General features: G+C 39.9%; 2 protein-coding genes across 3 annotated transcripts; one reads left to right on the top strand and one right to left on the bottom strand.

Moving 5' to 3' along the window:
- The first annotated feature begins 1,695 nt into the window (after positions 1 to 1,695).
- Positions 1,696 to 12,023, top strand: LOC125000841 (ubiquitin-protein ligase E3A). 2 transcript variants are annotated; one of them, XM_047576534.1, is made up of 11 exons: positions 1,696 to 2,012; positions 2,596 to 2,640; positions 3,572 to 3,873; positions 4,007 to 5,262; positions 5,356 to 5,500; positions 5,633 to 5,838; positions 5,918 to 6,082; positions 7,005 to 7,160; positions 7,263 to 7,336; positions 7,903 to 8,046; positions 8,862 to 12,023. In XM_047576534.1, the coding sequence occupies exons 1-11, from the start codon at positions 1,936 to 1,938 to the stop codon at positions 8,980 to 8,982; spliced, it is 2,691 nt and encodes an 896-aa protein (XP_047432490.1). In that variant the 5' UTR covers positions 1,696 to 1,935; the 3' UTR covers positions 8,983 to 12,023. The 2 variants fall into 2 exon arrangements, with proteins under 2 accessions (XP_047432490.1, XP_047432489.1); XM_047576533.1 differs by having other exon boundaries at positions 1,696 to 2,033.
- A 2,217-nt stretch (positions 12,024 to 14,240) lies between these two features.
- LOC125000842 (cyclic nucleotide-gated channel cone photoreceptor subunit alpha-like) lies at positions 14,241 to 18,378 on the bottom strand. The gene is made up of 8 exons (XM_047576536.1): positions 18,125 to 18,378; positions 17,607 to 17,660; positions 17,253 to 17,333; positions 16,941 to 16,997; positions 16,601 to 16,798; positions 16,085 to 16,186; positions 15,898 to 16,004; positions 14,241 to 15,824 (listed from the first exon to the last, which is right to left on the bottom strand). Coding segments are annotated over exons 1-8 (1,956 nt in total). The 5' UTR covers positions 18,127 to 18,378; the 3' UTR covers positions 14,241 to 14,469.
- Positions 18,379 to 20,233: the final 1,855 nt, after the last annotated feature.

Below are 20,233 nucleotides of genomic sequence, written 5' to 3'. Positions count from 1 at the left end.
CTTGGATGCTCGGATCTTTTATCATTATTATTATTATTATTATTATTATTATTATTATTATTATTATTATTATATTTTTTAACTTTGGTATAATTTAAATTATATTTTTTATTTTCTTGAAAAAAAAAGGCACAGAGACACACACAGACATACACGCCTTAAAATAGCCTACTAAGCTCAACACAAGCACAAAAAACTAATGAAATAACCAACATTTTATGCATAGGCACTATAATGGGGAAATGGTAGATCTACTAAAAATGTCATATTTGACCAGACCTAATATTGCAGAAGGAATGGTTCTATTGTGTCATGGCTGAGAGACTAAAACATGTGGTTACAAATATATATAGCAGTCAAAGGGACATGTTTGTTCGCTAAGGTTACAAGAGGGTAGTAAACCCTCTTAGATCTGATGCAACTAATAATGCATAAAGTCAATATTTCTGATAATCTTGGTCATACCCAAGATAGATTATTATTATTATTAACGTAGGTGTATAAAGTGCTGAAGTGTTTTAATTTATGCAGAACATGAACATAGACATTCTTGTCTGTTAAGGTCACAAGAGGGTAGTAAATTAAACTCACAGGTAAAACCTTCTGTAGTGCTTGCATTAACAAGAACTGGCAACCACAAATTCTTTCCTTTCAAAATTTGATTTCAGACCATTCAGTATTTCTCTTTATTTATTATTATTATTATTATTATTATTATTATTATTATTATTATTATTATTATATATTATATTAATTATTTAAGAGTCATTGTCAAATATGAGACTTGGTTGCATAACTGCTTCTGCAGTACCCCCTTCTGGACAAATAATGTACATTGAATTTACTGTGGCCATTCTGTACTGCAAGTTTGATTAGATCTGAGCAGCCTTTCACTTTTGTTGATGATGCGACAAAACTGAAACAAGATCTAATACTGCAGATTTCAATTTTAATGACTAGATTATCAAGTATGGACAAAAACAACAGCTTCATCTGAAGCACCAACTTGTATTTTAGATTCCATCTCAACTAGTAAGTAATTTAACCCTTAATTTAAATTGAAGATTTAATGAGAAGTTTTTAAGATACCAGTTATTAGACCTTGAATTAAAATCTTGATGCAGGTGTTCGTAATAATGAAATAAATATAATAATAGAATATAATCAGAATATGAATCAGAATCTGTTTTATTGGTCAAGTGTGTGTGCACATACAAGGATTTTGACTCCACTCACCGGGTCACTTGTACAAAAGCACAGATAACTGATTAATTAATAAGTGCAGAAGTAATAAAAGCATACAAATACAACCGTACAGCATAAATTAGACTGAGGGAAATAGAAAATTAAAAAATAAATGGCAAGAGTATATATATATGTATACAAAAGAGTTGAACAGTGTGTATGTACATGTACAGTTATGGTGAGAAGAGAAGGCCTGTTAAGAGTCTGCAGGGTTAGTTCAATCCAAAATAATATGTGACACAGTAGTTTGACATTAAAGCCCACCATAATCTCTGACCCTGGAATCGCCCCCAGTGATAATATAATATAATATAATATAATATAATATAATATAATATAATATAATATAATATAATATAATATAGCTTCGTTGGTTATGCTACGTGGTATCATGTTGAATATGAGTCCTGTTCCCTGTTGCATTATGATCCGTTCCAGCAGGTCTTGATGGTAGAACGCAGTGCATTGTGGGATGTGAGCTGATGCCGAAGTCAAGATGGCTGCGGACCTCAGGCTGAGGAAAGAGCCTGCAGTAGGAAGGCCGTGAATGAAGTTTTGAGTCGAAAATCCTTCGTCGCCTTCTGATTATCCATAAAGTATCGCGCCGCTGAAGTCGCAATTAACCCGCGGAGGACTTTGAGTATTCGCAAACAGCAACGGAATATCAAACAACTGAGGATAAAGTCTCGTATGAATTCCGACGAGAAGAAGGACTGTGAGTGTGCGCCACCACAGGCCGAGACTAGCCCCGCGAGAGGAGCCGACAGGTGGGGACGCCAGGAGGAAAGGTCGGGGATGCTAAGAGGAACACTAGCAGAGAAACCTAGCTAGCAGTTGTTGGTGGCTCGTTGAATGCTAACAATTTGCAATTCCAGTAACGATATTTAGGCAAAGGGCCTGAGAAGATTCGACAGCTTTCCAACAACATACATTTTTTTTTTTTTTTGGAAACGTCAGTTATGCAGTAGTTATTAGCTGGTTTAGGCACCGTCAGAATGTCCCGGTCGCTGACATTTCTGCTTCTTGGCTAGCATGTAAGACTTGAGTATTGGATTTTGAACGCAGCCTTTTGTTACCATTAATAGGATATGCATATAAACTGTATAGTTAGAAGATTATACTTATTGCGCCCTTAGTCATCGTAGGGTAACTTGGGTGCTTCCAGCTACAATGCATCTTTTCTGTTGTTCTATTTTAACTAGCATGTCATTTCTTATCATTTCTGAATAAAACACAGCGTTTAAATATTATCAGATATTGCCGCAGACTTCTTCCTGCAACCCAGGCACCTATAATATTATGCACCTCATGACCTTTTTTTTTTTGTATTACTGTTTTTTGTAAAATTAGAGAATACGAGGAGCCTGAAACAGAAAACCCAGAAGCAAGCCGAATGTAAGTCAAACTCATTGCTTTTCTACAAGAATGCATTTTAAATCTATGCCTCTGCATCTGTAGCCTAGGTCACCATTGTTTTTGTTTGTTCTCATTTTAGATTTCCTTCCTTTTACGCGTCTATATGTGTAATAACATGTACATACATCACAAGGATATGTGTTTCTGAGATTTGAGTGCTGAGATATTGGTTGCAGTTTGTTTTAAATTCATACAGATTTATTTAACGCTCTCTTCCAAAATTCTATATTGGTATTGACTTCCAGTGTCAGAAGGACTCTATTCCATTCTCATCTTATTTGGAAGTTGCTGCAGTTGTTTAGATTTAACCGCAGCAAAGTGATTTACACTGATCCGCTGCAACATTTACTGAAGTAACACTGACCATCGTGTGACAATGGGAAACTTTTGGTTTGGGCAGTAGTGTGGATGTTGCATGTACCACTCACCTAGATCAACCCATAGCAATGACACTCCTTGATGGCTGCAGCCGTCTTCAGCAGGACACACGAAAAAAAAAACAAAAAGTGTTGATCTGGCCTTCAAATTCCCTAGATCCCAAACTGACCAAGTGTCTGTAGGATTAACAAACATATTCCGCAGAGGCTCTTCCTCTCAAATCATCGGACTCAGAGGCAGCCACTAACAACATTCTGTTGGACATCCTCAGAAGGCACATGTCCATTCTCTGATAAGTCACAACTGTTTTGGAGACCCATGGGGGACCTACACAATATTAGGAAAATGGTCACAATGTTATGCCTGATCGGTGTATTTCACTTTGTTATTCTTGAAGCTTTTATATTTCAGTCACTCAATAGTATGGAAATGCTTGAAAATGCCAAGTGTAAACACTCTTTAGTGCCGTCATGATGAATACACTGGATTCACGCAGTACTTGTACCTTGTTTTGCCTCACCTCTGAGCATAGGAAGCGAGCAGCTGCCAAACATCTAATAGAGCGCTATTACCACCAGTTAACAGAGGGCTGTGGGAATGAGTCTTGCTCCAACTCGTGGTGTGCCTCATCGGTCGGCTTCAACCGCATGGACAACAATGCAGCGGCAGTCAAGGCCCTCGAGCTCTACAAGGTCAACGCCAAGTTATGTGACCCTCATCCCTCGAAGAAAGGCACGGCCTCTGCCTACCTGGAAAGTACTCACAGCAACTCAGCCTGTAGTAACAGCAAGATGAACAATAAGGGTGTCCACTCTGTACGAGACAATTTCAAAGGTCAGTCGATGTAAGATATTCAGAATTCACATGTTGTTTGTGAACGAATTAGGTAAATATGCAGTTTTTATCAGTGTCTATTGCATAAGTTCTTCTTTTGTTTGAATCGTGTCATGTTTTATTCTGTGTCTAGATGTAAATTACCTGACAGAGGAGAAAGTGTATGAAATCTTGGACATCTGCGGAGAGAAGGAGGATTACTCTCCTCTGATCAGGGTGATTGGTCGTGTTTTCTCCAGTGCCGATGGTCTGGTGCAGAGCTTCCGCAAATCGAAACCTCATACGAAGGAGGAGCTCAAGTCCCTCCAAGGTAAGGACGAAGATAAGGATGAGGATGAGAAGGAGGCAGCTGCCTGCTCTGGTACAGCTATGGAGGAGGACTCACCCACCTCCTCCTCATCATCGTCTAGACTGGGAGAGTGTTCCTCAGGAGAAAACGATGTTCAAAAACTGGCCCCGGATGAGGTGTCAGTGGACATTGAAGCCGTGCGGCGGGTCTACAAGCGCCTCTTGTCCAATGAAAAGATAGAAGCCGCCTTCTTGAATGCACTGGTCTACCTCTCACCTAATGTAGAGTGTGACCTGACGTATCATAATGTGTATTCACGAGATCCAAACTACCTGAACCTATTTGTTATAGTTATGGAAAACTGTAACCTTCACAGTCCAGAGTACCTGGAGATCGCTCTCCCACAGTTCTGCAAGGCTATGAGCAAACTCCCACTGACGGCACAGGCCAAGCTGGCACGCCTGTGGTCGCACTACAGCGCCGATCAGATCCGGCGCATGGTGGAGACCTTCCAGCAGCTGATCACCTACAAGGTGATCAGCAATGAGTTCAATAGCCGCAACCTTGTCAATGACGATGATGCAGTAGTGGCGGCCACCAAGTGCTTGAAGATCGTCTACTATGCAAATGTGCTGGGTGGCGACCTTGACACTGAACACAACGAGGAAGAAGATGAGGAACCCATTCCAGAGTCCAGCGAACTCACCCTCCAGGAGTTGCTGGGCGAGGAACGGCGGAACAAGAAGGGCCCTCGGGTGGACCCACTGGAAACAGAGTTGGGAATCCGCACTAATGATTGCCGGCGACCACTCATCGCCTTTGAAGAGTTTGTCAATGAGCCTCTTAATGAGGTCTTGGAGATGGACAAGGACTACACTTTCTTCAAGGTTGAAACTGAAAACAAGTTCTCCTTCATGACCTGCCCATTCATCTTGAATGCCGTTACAAAGAACTTGGGGCTGTACTACGACAACCGCATTCGCATGTACAGTGAGCGCCGCATCACTGTGCTCTACAGCTTGGTGCAGGGTCAGCAGCTCAACCCTTACCTGAGGCTCAAAGTGCGCAGAGACCACATCATTGATGATGCTCTGGTCAGGGTATGTGAGGACAAGTTCAACACATGCTGCCCTTTTAATAGTAACTTTTGTTTTCTGAAGATTGCATTAATCTACTCTGTTGTCTGTCCTTAGCTGGAAATGATAGCAATGGAGAATCCTGCAGACTTGAAGAAGCAACTGTATGTGGAGTTTGAAGGAGAGCAAGGTGTTGATGAAGGAGGTGTCTCCAAGGAGTTTTTTCAGCTGGTGGTGGAGGAGATATTCAACCCAGATATTGGTAAGAAAATGGAACAGCTGTGATTTATGTTGTAGTATGTGTTATGTAACTCTTGTGAATGGATATGAGCAGCAGAGATGGCCAAGAAGGTGCTTAATGTGGTGATTATTTGACCTGTTTCTCTTCCCACAGGCATGTTCACATACGACGAGCGCACCAAACTGTTTTGGTTCAACCCGTCATCGTTTGAAAATGAGGGCCAGTACACTCTAATTGGCATTGTTCTCGGTTTGGCCATCTACAATAACTGTATCCTGGATGTTCACTTTCCCATGGTGGTCTACAGGAAGTTAATGGGCAAGAAAGGAACTTTCAGGGACTTGGCTGATGCCAATCCGGTAAGCATTAATTCAGAAAATGGTGTAATTCCTTTTCACCTGAATGTGATATCTGACATGTGCCAACTGTCTTGGAAAGATTTTGTATCAGAGTTTGAAGGAGCTGCTGGAGTACGAGGGCTGTGTGGAAGAGGACATGATGATCACTTTCCAGATTTCCCAGACCGACCTGTTTGGAAACCCTCTGATGTACGATTTAAGGGAAAACGGGGACAAAATTCCAGTCACGAATGAAAACAGAAAGGTGAGCAAACTGTCCCACATTCCTGCTGTCAATGCATGTGCTCATTATCAGTGCAGATTCATGAAAAATAATTTTCATATGTAAGGGATAATGCCTGGCCAGTTGTCCCTCCCTTGTTGGAGGATGCTGGGGTCAGAATCTAAACTTGTTTCCCTGCTTATACCATCATCACTTTACCACACAAAGAAATAACACTTCTAACTTATATTTTCATTAGTGGATAAAAATATTCTTTCTTTTTTTCACAAGCTGTAATTTGATATCCCTGGTAACACTTGATGTATTAAGTAATACATGGAACAATCAATACAGTTCTAAATCAGTACAAATGTTAGAATAGGATATAGGCTGCACCAGCCCATTAATTTAGAATGGTGAAGAGTTAGTTTTACTGGAAGTGCTAGGTCAGGAATCAATGGGCTTGTTTAGACCTTTCATTAAGATCCGATCTGGACTATCTGACCACATCTGATCAGCTTTAGGTTTGTGTCATAACTTGAGCACACACGTGAAGTTATTATTTATTTTGATCTCAGCCCTGATGTTGTACAAAGGTTATTATTATTACTTTTACTCCAACCCTGGAAGTTTCAATATGCACCGTAACCTCCGGAAATAAAGGTAAACAAACATTGGTGACTTTGGTGATTCAGGAAATATGTGTCTTTACCACTTGTGCCTCCTCTTATATCAACATACATCAATAATTAACAGAAAAGTTTGGGGTAGTTGAAGTGTGAAAGGACTTAATGCAGTTTCACATTGATGGACTTGATTGATGGAAATTGAGAATGCTGTTAACCTTATTCAGCACCTGCTTGGATACCACACGTTTCTTTTAAAAATAAAAAAATTTGCCTAAAGATTTTGTGATTAAATAAATGCTAATTGTTCCTGGTGTTTTGTCTTGGTTCTTTTACAGGAGTTTGTTGCACAGTATTCAGAGTACATGCTGAACAAAAGTGTGGAGAAGCAGTTCAAAGCTTTCAGGAGAGGTTTCCACATGGTCACCAACGAGTCACCGCTCAAATACCTGTTCAGACCAGAGGAAATTGAATTGTTGATTTGTGGAAGCCGGGTGAGAGTTGTTAATAGACATCTGAATACGCTACAAAGTAATTTAAATTTGTTTAAAAGTGCTTCATTTCCCTTCATGTTTTATCTTTGTCCTGCATTACAGAACCTGGACTTCCTAGCACTTGAAGAAACAACAGAATACGACGGTGGCTATAACAGAGAGTCCCGAATTATCAAGTAAGAAAGTGTGTTTATTGGGAGGTACTGTATGTCCAGGACATCAGTGACCTGGAATTGGTTCCCCTACATCATGCAGTGAGGTTAAAACAACAAAACTTAAAAATTGGACTGAGGTGATCACCAAAAATGTTGGTATGTGTGTTCACAAAATAGTATTTGCTAGCTCATACTAGAAAGTTAGCTTATGGTAGAATACTTAGAGGACATAGATATAGACTTCTATATCTATCTATCTACATCTATATCTAACACAAAAGGGGTCTATAAGTACAAGTTTAGTATTTATTAATTTTATTTTTTTTGGCATTTTAGCCTTATTGAAAGTCAAGGTGAGAGGACAGGAAATGGAGGCAGAGAAGGGGGGACAGACGCAGGAAAGGGCCTATAAGTACAAGTTTGACCATTGACTGTACCACAGCAAACTGTGGTTAAAAATTAAACTTTTGACACACGCCCCAAGTAAAACACATGCAGCAAATATACAACTGGATGTTAATAACAAAACGACTAGTAATGATTATATTGCCTCTATTGAATGGGTTCTCACTTTTGTTGCATTTTAGAGAGTTCTGGGAGACGTTGCACTCGTTTGGTGAGGAGCAGAAGCGCCTCTTTCTGCAGTTTACCACTGGCACTGACAGAGCACCTGTAGGTGGGCTGGGCAAACTGAAGATGATCATCGCCAAGAACGGGCCTGATACGGACAGGTGAGCTGCCCTGCTGGCTATAATGTCAGTCTTGAGCAGGCAACAAGCGTTAAGTTGAGGGTTTAAACTGTTTCATGAGCAGGTGTGGTGTTTGTTTTTTTTTTTCCATCCTTAATTGAGCAACTTAAGTACTTAATTGTGACATTTCCATTTGGCAACTGTTAATGTGAATCCACGACTTGATTTGAAACAAGCTCTCAATGCAAGTGAAGCAGACCATTGTGAACAAATGGGACTTAAGACGACTGTCGAAGGATGGGGGTAGTAATGTTCTTGTTTGGGCTTGTTTTGCTGCGTCTGGGCCAGGACGTCATGCTACCACTGACGGACCAGTGAATTGGGAATTATACCAGAGAGTTATAAAAGAAAATGTCAGGACACCTGTCTGAAAGCTGGATCTTAAGACAGAAGACATGAGCCCAAGACCACAAGTCGTTCGATTAAGTCTTGACCTTAATCTAATAGAAATGTTGTGGAAGGACCTGAAACAAGCAGTTCATGTGAGGAAACCCACCAGCGTCTCTGTGGAATGGGCTTAAATTCTTTCAAGGTGCTGTAGTCGACTGATAGCAGTTGACCAGAAACATTCATTTGCTGTAAATCCTGCACAAGGGGCTCACAGCAGATACTGAAAACAAGACTTTGCGTAAGATATGTACAAATTTATGTACAAATAATGAATTTCCTTTTATAAATGCACCACTATATTGTCTCAGTTTTATTTGTTAGATTGGGTTCTCTTTGTCTACTTTCAGGAAGTCATTTTAACACATTCTGATACATATCTACCATTCTGTGTTGTGTGGTTTTTGCAGGTTACCAACGTCTCACACTTGCTTTAATGTGCTGCTGCTGCCCGAGTACAGCAGCAAGGATAAGCTGAGGGAGAGACTGCTGAAAGCCATCACCTATGCCAAAGGGTTTGGCATGCTCTGAGCCCTGCTTCAAAAAAAAAAAAAGACTCCTTCTCTGAAAGCCCATCAAACCCCTGCCCCGACCTTCGTTTATTAGACACAAATCGGAAAGGTGACAAAAAGACAAACCAGAGTATGTTTGGAGTCAAAGCAAAGTTAATAATATAAGCGGACAGATGGTCCTAATAGAGCGCTCTAGTAGCTCTGCTACTGTGCCTGCATCATCCCAAATCAGTCAGTGTAAGCACAGAGACCTGAAGTACCCACTCCTAATTCCACATTATGTTAATGTGCCGCAGCCTCCCTGTCTTTTTTTCTTTGTACAGAGAGGGTCATTTTCCTTGTTATTTATTTTAAAGGTTAAAATGAGTTAATTGTCATGTCTGCCTGTTGTGACAGCCTTCCTACTCTTAGGGAAAGGGGGAGGATTCATATTAAACTGTGTAAATTTGGGATGATGCATTAACAAGTTAATATAAACCCAGTTTGTTGAGCAAAACGTGTTAAAGTAACCCTGAACTCTTGTCCACAGACTGTTGACTGAGAATCTAGTTAGAGTAATCTGTACTACAAATTATTGTATTCTCCACTGAAGAGAGAGAGCTTTCTCCAACCATTCCACTCACGACCATTGCTTATTGTTTTCACAAGTCCATTTTGATCAAGGTAAGCCTTTTGAAAATTACCGTCATCTGGTCCAAAAGTGGCACATCATCAACTAGCTGTACTTCCTTTTTGTTTTTTGGGCCTTTTTATTTTTTATTTTTATTTTTCAGGGGGAAACACCGCAGGTTAGATTAAAACCTTGTCAGAGCTGTGTAAGTGCACTTAGACATTTTCAGAATGTTTGTTTTTTGGCCGCAGGTTGCCATGATCGTTTGAAGCATTTTATTTCCTTGTCTTCCTGTGTTGACGATTCTAAATAAAAACAGTATTTATATATATATATATATATATATATATATATATATATATATATATATATATATATATATATATATATACATGTATATATATCGGTGCAGTTGGAACTACAATAATGTCATTGGAGGATGCACGCATCTGTCTCAGAAGAAGTAGACGAAAGTTCTCTGGTGCAAGCCTTAACAGTCAGCTGATAGGTAAAAACACCAGTAACTCTGTCTTGGATGAATAGGTGGATCACATTGTTTAAATATAAGCCCAGTTTTTTCTGGAACCTCAACACCTCGAGTCAAGAGGACGACCATGTGCTAAGACTTTCGCATTGTGGCATTCAAAGCCTTGGTACTTTTTGTCCTTTTCTGCAATATGAAGCTGCAGTCTAGGCTCAGACAATCCCTGTGATAAATTCCCATCCATCCGTGCCCCTAACCCCCATCCCAAGACTGTAGGGAGGTCCGATCTCTCACTGATATACTGATCTGTTTTCCAAAAACAACATTGAATCTTGTAATGTAACATACAAAGAAAGGCAAGCAGTGTCCAGTTTCTGTCATAAGCTAGGACAAACACGCCTTGGACGTACATGTGGTACAAAATTCATGTATGACACGAATGCTGTCGCCTGGCATCTTGCAGGGTGGCTACTGTGTAATTTGTGACAAACAAAAAGTCCAAAAAGGCCCTTTCTGTTCAAATTTTAATATCAGCTGAATCCACTGCAATCATAAGGAATGTACCTAATTTCTAGATTACCTTTTTCAGTGCAGCAAATTCTCACTTTGGCACAGTCGGTTGTAGATTTCACATATTCTGTTCAACACCACCTATTGGAACATGAAAATGCAAAACTGTAAATGTCAGACATTTCATGAACTTCATTTCATGTCCTGTTACCGAAAATCAAAGTAGACATTACGGGCATCATGACGGATTATGCGGTTGCCGTCAAGTCACATCTCAAAAGATTTTCATGCTGGACATAAATATGTAGAAGCCAAAGGTTAATTCAAAGTGTATGGAATATACACCCAATTACTTCCTAAAACAAGCTTGATGATCCTTTAACTCTTTTTTTTTTTTTTTTTTTTTTTTTTTTTAACTGGCTTAGATGATTTGAGTAGACCGTGGATGAGCTCACGCACACTAGTGATTTGATGTTAAATGCCGTAGCACAGATGTCAACCTCATCCCATATCTACTAAATGAAGCTGACTCAAGAATCATCATTTGGATCTGTGGTACTTCAGTCATGGAAACTGTCTTGTCTTTTTTCAAAGACGGTCTCTGGAAGCAAGTGTGAATGGGCTACTTGACCACTGAACAGAATATTAGCAGTTTGCCTCAGAACAAGCTCCTCGCAGCATCCACTGGGACTGGTCAGAGAACATTCACATCTGATGCTAGGGACCATCTCCCAGTAGTCTGCTGAGGCTCTTAAGAGCAGATGTTTTATGTTTTTGTATGCACTTCAGAGGTGGTTGTTGGTAGGAGACTAAATCTGTGGCTGCTGTTGTAGTGATGCATCTTGAAGAAGAGCATCTGAGTAGATGAAACGCTGCTTGGCGTCTATGACTGTGATGGTTTTGACAAGATACACTAAACCAACGGTGCTTGCACTGCAGAAATACATGACAACCCTGAGCCACTGTTTGTTTTCCGTACTTTCTTTTTCTCACCTACATGGTTTCAGTCAGACCTGGGCAAAATCATGTTGAAGAATGCCTTTCACTTGTTTAGCCTTCAGTGGAGTCTTAAAATGTGACCATACTGGACTGTGCTGCCCGATCCCTACAGTATATTTGGCATTGTTATACTGCAGTAAACCTCAAGTCATGTGGAAGGTAAAAATAAGGGGAAACATCACCTCCAGCAGTTATTGAGCCCAGGTCTGGTGCCAGCTGTTAAATGTTATCTGTACCTCTGTTTTGTAATGCTGAAGACGTTGCTCATCTGGACAAGTGAAAGAGTTCTAGAGCCTGGTGAGGGGTAAGGTGGAGGTTGACTTGGTCTTAGAAAGGGAAGCAATTTTGATCAGTTGTGCGATGCAACCGTAAAATTCTAGATTAAAACTGATGAAAGGCTGAAAGTATTCAGTGTTGTGTAAAACATGCTAAATAAAGATGAGATTTTTCCAACTTGTATTGCCTTATAATGCTGATTTTGAGTCTGCAGGTTCACCTGTGTCCACTGGTTCCAGTCAATGCAATTTTGATCACTCTGTAAACACACATATTACAACTCATTCTGGTCAGAATTAACAATTTCTCCTGACCGCTCCAAGACCATCAAACTCTGGACATTAAATCATTAAAACCTTTGTGATGGCAGGTTCAGCTCTTTTCAACAAGTCGGCTCTTACAGCTCCCAAATGACTCTTCATTTAGTTGTACTCTGAGCCTTTTAATTTTAGCAGGATTTAGCAATTTCGAATGGTTTGTGTGTTTGTAAGCATTTTTTTTGTAATAAAACAAATGCATACAAATATCACAGTTATAATATTTTAATCAACAATTGAACACAGAACCACAGCAAACAAATCAAATTAAGTCGTTTGCCAGCATGTCAAAAACAAGTAGCCCTGCTTCCTCCTTTCACAAAATGGTATGATCCTATTCTGTCAAAACTAAGTTCAGCGCTTCATGGATTCTCAGCAGAGCTCACTGGAAGCAGCTAAAGATTGGGCTCTACCCAACGAGAATCTGTTCTTCTTATTCGCTACAAAGAATTGTCTCTTAGAGCTAACTCGTTAATAAACCACTTGTCACTTTGACAAGAGTCAGTAGTAAATTTAATGCATCTCAAGTGAGTTTAATGCTCAGACAGAGACAATGCTGATGGTGACATGAATGTCATGCAGGTGTAAGAGAAATTCTGAATAGCTGTTAAAAATAACAAATGTAAAAGCACCTGAAACTGAAGATTGGCAACCCTGCATGGTCAGCCCATTTGGCAAATCACAGCTCCTAATAGATTTTCATGGTAAGTTTGGTTCTTGTTTAGGGGATTTGTAGTAGTAGTAGTAGTAGTAGTAGTTAATTTGCTTGAGGGTGTCCAGATAGAGAGACAGCAAAAACAAGGAGAGCAGGAGATGATAGTATTAGATACATTTTCTCTAGATCTAGCATGCTATATGATAGAAGGTGATATGTGGTAATGGATTAACAGCTCATCTTCTTTCATTTCCCTTGTGGATCATTAAAGTCTGTCTAGTCTAAGTAAATTAAAAGACATTCCAGCGTTTCATCAGCGCTAAAGCCAATTCAGAACCTAAAATACTGGCTCTCAGTAAGTATCATTCAGATCACAACAGGAATCATGACAGCATCTTTGTCACAAGTAGGTTTATATTAGCCTATGAAAATACCAAGCCAAATGTGAGTACCCTTGCTCTTCAAAATGAACTGAACGTTTAATGTCATTACAGGCATTAGCTGAGTTTCAGCAGAACTTCACAGGCTCTGCCTGGAAACATGCTAACATGCTAAACAGTTTACAAAAGAGGGTTTGTGCCAAGCTTTAGCCAACCGATGGACTAGGGTGTGGAGTTTGCGCTCCCAATCAGACCTAGTGTACAAATGAGTAACAAGGCAACTCAAAGTGCAGCCTACAGAGAACCAGTTTGGTTCTCAACAGAAAACTAAACCTGTTCTCATAAAACTTAATGATAGCATTCCTTTTGAAATAGCCTTACTTTACTTTTAGTGCCTAAAATGTTTGCACAGTGCTGTATATTTGGAAAATGTAAATATTTCTGTAAAAAAGAAAGCCACAGACATATTAACGAAGAAGTTTGATCTGCTTCAGATGTGTCCCGAGATATTTAATATTATGTAATAGGCAAAGCCAAGGACCATAAATCAGGGCCCTTTTCAGATAGAAGATTTTATTGTGTGTAATAAAGTTACCACCCACAATTACAGTGTTCTTTAAATCGTAAAAATATTACAAATTAATAAATTGTCAACGGAGTATATTGTAAGAAGCCTCACAATTCTTAATGGTATGTACAGTTAATCATGTGTCACATTGGTAAAAATAGTGTTAGATAAGAAATAATGGTCGTCAAAACCAGTGTTATGAGAACAACCACATTAGCATTAGAGTTATAGTGTTTAATCTTTATAAATACTTGTGGCTAATCTTATGGCTACGTTGAAATCTCTCTTCAGTCAAGTGTTTTCTGGAATAATACTCCACACTTTTTCTGTAACAAAAACAAAAAAATAATAATAATAGTTCAAACTGATTTCATGTGTATAATTGTGCCTCTTCTGCCTGGCATAACTTCCCCACCAACGTGACACAAATCAGAGATACATTTTCTCCTAAGTCAAAAGCTGAAGAATCTCATACACATATATTCAACTTCATTTATTGCTGTTTTGGAAATTCTGCGTTCTGAATAAAGAATATAGAGTATGTTGGATACAGAAACAAAAGTGAATTCACGGAAGTGAATAAGTGACCTTATTATTTGAGGTATATGTATGATGAAACAATGAATAGAGACAGTGTCCAGCTTTGGGTTATAAGCCATTTACATCCCTAGGAAGAGGAAGTGTGACAGCAGCCTGGCAGTAGGAAACTACTCGTCTACTCTGAGGCTTCGGACCTGATTTGATAAATTACTAAGCCGCTGCTTGAGTTTACGTTGGGAGGATTCATACTGATCCTTCAGCTTTCGGAATTTGACTGTCATGATTTCCAAATTGGCTTCGACTTGGTTGACTTTGTCCTCGATGTCTTTGGCATCAGCAGCATTGACCAGTGACTCATCTATGAGATTATCTTTCATCAGGATGGCCCTTCCTTTCTCCTCCAGAGCGTATTTGGCATCAGGATACTCTATGAGTGCTTCCATCAGATCATCTTTGGACAGAGCAAACAGATCGGAGTAGCCCACGCTTCGGATATTGGCTGTTCTTCGGTTTCCTGCCTTGCTGCCTTTGATCCCAAGGATGCTGATTTCTCCAAAATATGCCCCATCACTTAGGACCACAAACTGGGTAATTCCATCATCTGCTACTACAGCCAGCTTCCCTTCTTTGATGATGTACATTTCCCTGCCAATGTCACCCTTCTTACAGATGTAGTCACCCGGACTAAATACTTGAGGCTGGAGCTTCAGGACCAACTCAACGAGCAAACCTGCTTCGCAGTCTTGAAAAATGCGCACTTTTCTCAGGGTCTCCAGATGCACATTAATAGCAATCTCAGCCTTCAGCTTATCTGGCAGATTCTTCAGCACCTGCTTCTCATCGCAGGTTTTTTCCTCCGTCCACAGGTAGTCAAACCACTTCACCACTCTCACCTCCAAGTCTTTGGTAACCTTACGAAATTGCATGTACTGCTTGATAGAGTCGATTTTTGCCTGGAACTCTACACGCGCGGCATTCATGTTGGATATCATCGCACCGACATTACCTACAATTGTAGCAAAAATCAGGACTCCAGTGAGGAAGTCAACTACCACAAAGAAGTATTCAATGTCTCGGACTGGGGGTGGAGTCTCACCAATAGTGGTCAAGGTCAGAGTGGACCAGTAAAAACAGTAGATATATTGTCTGGCTAGGCGAGAATACTTAGGATTATCTAGGCTTGGATACACCCAGGTGTCGGAACCAAAGCCAAGAACCTTTGAGACAGCAAAGTACAAACAAGCATTCCAGTGGATAATGATAATGATGTAAAGTACCAGATTACCAATTCGGAAAATGTTTGGAAAATTGGTTCGAGTTTCAGTCCGGTCAAAGAACTCAAAGAGACGAGCTAACCTAAAGAGACGATTGAACCTCCACTCTGGGTTATTGATTCCAATTTGGAAGAATATAATATCCGTGGGAAGTATTGATATGACGTCTAATCTGAACTGTCGTGTCTTCATGTACTTTTCTTTCAGGACCTTATCATCCTTCACAAGCAGTCCTTGCTCAAGAAAACCTGTAGACACATTAGAACATGATAAGCATTATGATTTCTTAAGGCTTTTCTGCAATAAAAACTTGACACTCACCTGTCCTGGCTCTCACAAATGTGTCCATGTAGTACAGGACATCTGACATGTAGTCCAAAACCAGCCACAGTGTTGTATTTGAATACTGCAGTTCATTGAAACAAGCCCTACATGGAAGCAGAACCATGAATATACTTTGGAGACAACAGTAAGCTAAAGAGGAAATATAAATGTCACAAATGCAGACCTGGCCACCAGGAACATCAGGTTATAGAACACCGGGACAGATATTGTGCACAGCCAGTAGTAGTACAGATCTGTTGCAGGGTCCATGATCCACACCTCCTTTCTGAATGAGGAAAAGTGTGTAAAGCATGTAAACACTCAGCAAAGTAAGGTACTGATCCCAATCTCACCCCCTTCATGGCGCTGTAACAGCACTGGACAGCTCCTTTGTCAGTTGACCCCTTCACCCACGCTGTGTGAGGGAGCACAAGTCTGCAAGTCTGCAAGACCTCCTCCTAGTAGACCACATATGTATAAGGTCTATTGTATTTCATGTTTCATATTTTTTTTATCTATTTTTTTATGTCTTGTGCACTGTCCTTTATACTGTATGCTGATGCAACTCTGAATATACTACTGTGCGATAAATATCGCATCGTATTGAATCGCATCGTATCATATCTTGTTATTCTCTTTCCACTGCAGATCACATGGACACATCTGACCTTAGGGTGTAATCCTGACGTGTAGTACTTACGGTTCTTCCTTCTTTTTATCATCCTTCTTGTCATCTTTCTTGTCGTCTTTCTTGTCATCCTTTTTGTCATCTTTCTTATCGTCCTTCTTGTCTTCCTTCTTGTCGTCCTTCTTGTCATCCTTCTTGTCGTCCTTCTTGTCATCCTTCTTGTCATCTTTCTTCTCATCCTTCTTGTCATTTTTCTTTTCGTCTTTTTTACTGTAGTTGTTTGTAAACAGAGGTGAGGTAAATCAATTGCCTCCTCTCTTGTCTATAGCACACAAATCTTCTGGATCAGAATGCCCACTATCTATATATCAGTCAAACTTAGTAGCATGAGAGTACGCATAAGTCCTCTTACCCGTCATTGTTGTTGCAGTTGTTTGTGTTGTGTGCACCCAGGGGCCACCTGCTGTCACTACAAAGGGCACATGACATACAGCATTTCATAGTGCGGGCATTATTCTTTGGCATCTGTTATGAAGGTAATGCACAACAAACACACTAGAGTGTGCTGCAGAACTCCTCTAGGAGTTTTGATCTACATTTGCTGTTAGTATAGGATCACATTTCCCCATTACACCTGTCACGTTGCTGTAATTTTCTCACTCATTGCAGTGTCCTTCACCAGTTTGAGAACTGGGAATTGTTTGTAGATGTGCAGCTAGCTCACCTGCTCCTGTTGCCCATGTCCCCGAGACTGGACTCTGCATGGCCAACGCTGGCCCTCCCCAAGTGCATCATGTGTGACAACCTGGGACAATAGGTTGAAAGAAAACAAAAATCTGCAGCAGGATTTTGTTTAAATAAAGTAAAACCACATTTAACCAGTTTAATGGGGCTTCTATCACTTCTGTGAATGTAGATTCTAGACCTATTGTATAATTTCTTCAGGGAAAATAGATAAAACCACATTTAACCAGTTTAATGGGGCTTCCAGCATACTATATGCAGTATCGTGACTTCTGTGAATGTACACACAAATGTCTGAATGGCATTTAAGGAGAAAGTCTTTAATAAGACTCACCTGGACAGCGGTCCTATCCCCACTGGTGGTGTCTGATCTTTGGCATCCATCAGCCTGCAGAAGTGGAGCAAAATACAATAGCTGTAGCAAAAATACAGCCATGAATTATAGATGTTTTTTTTTTTTTTTTTTTACCAATATCAGTGAATAGGTACATCTGATGGAAGTTTGAATCTACAGAACAAACCAAGTACTGTTCAATGAGTTTTTAAATGTAAATGATTCATTTCTGATGTTTGTACCAACTGAAAGGCAGATTCTGCAGATTTTCTGTGTATACTTCCAATGCATTTAAGGGCAGGCACAAAAACAGCACGTGTTTAGTCTCATTAGCTTAGCATGGTTCTCCTGTTAACTCAAATCCCTTTTCTCCCAGATTACGTCAGCTAAAATTAGACCTGATGTGACTTGTTAAGCTAAAGACTCAGAGATGGTTTCCGTCTCTGCATAGAAACATACATTAACACATTATAAATATATGTGTGCCTGTGTGTTTGTGTTTGTGTGTGTGAACTTACATGAAGGTGAGTGATGATGAAGAGCAGTCCAGGCAGTAAGGAGAAGTCAGGATGTGTCCTGAATTAATCCCATGGTGCCGCTTATTTGTTCTTCTTTCCTTGCATCAGACAGACTTCAGACTCCTCTTCCAATATATGTGTCCCACTACGAAGGAGTTAATGTCAGTCTATTGTTTTTTCTGTTTAGTCACAATTTACTTCAGAATATGACATCTATGTTTCACCGAGGACAAAATCTTTCTTCCTCTGCTGCAGAGGAGTTTCTTCTGTTCATCCACTCCACACCTCCCACCAGGGGATGAAGGAAGGGGGAGGAGGAGGAGGAGGCAGAGTAAAGAAAGCATCATATAAACACCTCAGTCAGACTGACTGAAAAGCTTGTACCATGTAACACTAAAACAATGAAATCATGAAATGGCTCATAAATATTTCTGTGATTTCTTAACAGAAGTCACAATAAACAGTACTTTTATGTTGCCCAAATTACAAACTTTTTAAGCATATGACTGCTTTAATTAAATAAGGAGAATAATAACAAACATATAAAAGCATCTTTTTCCCTCAGAAGCCTCCTCCTGTAGAGGAGCTCCTTTTATATACAAATCCCTTCCATTCTGAGTAAATCCTCTTAGTGTGTGAACCACTAAAGCAAAACATCAGACTCCACCTACGGTTTAGAGATGGGCAACCCCGGCTAATCTCAGTCTGCCGGACTCACCGTGTGGCAGCAGGGAATTCGGGGAATTGCTGTGAAAATGACAGCAGCATAAACATAGGGTTATGAGAGGCCATAGGCACAACATACTACACAATAGGCAGAAACATAGACAAAAGCTGATGGAGAGACAGCCTGTTCCATGCTTTAATTAAATGAAGGGGTTAATTTCCATAGTGTTTGCTAATAATATAGCCTGAGAGAAACATGTATAATGTGAAGAGTGTTGGTCCAAGCACAGAACCCTGTGGGACTCCACAACCTAGTAGAAGAATCATTGTTGACAAACTGGAAATTGTCTGACAGATATGATTAAAATCAGTCTAAAATATTTGATCAATAGTGTCAAATGCAGCACAGAGCAATCCTAAATGAAGAGCCGTTTGGGAGCCGTAAAAGCAGATTCTCCTAAGGGAGCCAAGCCAAATGAGTCTGATCTTTAAAAAGAGCCATGCTTCCCATCACTAGTTTTGACAGAAAGACTCATGTGTGCATTGACAGAAATAAATTAAAGTGTACCAGCTGAAGATCCAAACTGCATATGGGATTGCTAATGTGTGAAACTGATGCATGCAGTGTGCGTTTAACAGAGAACTTCAGTCTCACAACAGAAAATTAGCTGCTGTAAATTAGATTACTATTAATCTGTCGGGGACTCTTAAGGAGCAAAGTGATGCTGCATCTACAAAAAGCTCTCAGCGCAAGGATGGGCCTTCTCTGACATACAGTGTTGTCATGTTTGTGGAATTTTCTTCTCAATTCACTGTTCAGTGTTAACTTATGATTTGTATTCACAGGAGGAGATTTTTGTCAAAATAGTTTTGGTGTCTGGAGGACAGAATAATGACGACTACAGACTGGGATCAGTGTAGAGTTACCTTATGGTAAAATTAAGTCTTTAAATTGTAACAGAACATAGAGATGTACCCAGATGTGAGGTTTATTTACTGTCAGTGATGAAAGGCGTTGTGCTGCTCTACTTGCGCCTACCCAGAAGGGACCTGATCTGTTGGAGCATGTCTCCAGGCTGCAACACTCATTTGATGACACTCTAGATCAGCAATAGATAATCACTGGCCCCATGTGCATTCCTAATTGCTAAGCTGCTCTAGATTATTAAACTTGTTGTCTCCGGTATCTCCCATGTTGCTCTGCTAAGTCAATCACACCCTGTTCTTTGACTATTATCATCATATCAGTGGTTCAGAAAACGGTAGAAATGGATAAATGATGTTGTGTTAATTAAAAGCTGCTAACTAATGTGCTTTCAACTATTTCACCAGATGCTAGTGATGCTTGATGGAAAATTGAAACCAAAATGAAATAAAGGAAACTATAGAAAGTCTGTGATTTTGGATATAAATTCAGGGGACCTGTTACAACCATTTTAATTA

The sequence above is a fragment of the Mugil cephalus genome, chromosome 23, assembly GCF_022458985.1.
Source record: "Mugil cephalus isolate CIBA_MC_2020 chromosome 23, CIBA_Mcephalus_1.1, whole genome shotgun sequence".
NCBI lineage: Eukaryota > Metazoa > Chordata > Actinopteri > Mugiliformes > Mugilidae > Mugil > Mugil cephalus.
The sequence above is the reverse complement of the archived record's forward strand: the minus strand, read 5'-3'. Positions and strand labels throughout refer to the sequence as shown.

What these genes read in the sequence shown, in the direction of transcription:
- LOC125000841 (XM_047576533.1), top strand. Translation starts at nt 1,936, where the DNA reads ATGAATTCCGACGAGAAGAAGGACTGTGAGTGTGCGCCACCACAGGCC. An exon ending in TGTACGAGACAATTTCAAAG is followed by an intron (nt 3,874 to 4,006) that starts GTCAGTCGATGT and finishes TTCTGTGTCTAG; the next exon opens with ATGTAAATTACCTGACAGAG. An exon ending in AACGGGCCTGATACGGACAG is followed by an intron (nt 8,047 to 8,861) that starts GTGAGCTGCCCT and finishes TGGTTTTTGCAG; the next exon opens with GTTACCAACGTCTCACACTT.
- LOC125000842 (XM_047576536.1), bottom strand. An exon ending in CTGATGTTCCTGGTGGCCAG is followed by an intron (nt 16,005 to 16,084) that starts GTCTGCATTTGT and finishes GCTTCCATGTAG; the next exon opens with GGCTTGTTTCAATGAACTGC. An exon ending in ATTTGTGAGAGCCAGGACAG is followed by an intron (nt 15,825 to 15,897) that starts GTGAGTGTCAAG and finishes ATGTGTCTACAG; the next exon opens with GTTTTCTTGAGCAAGGACTG.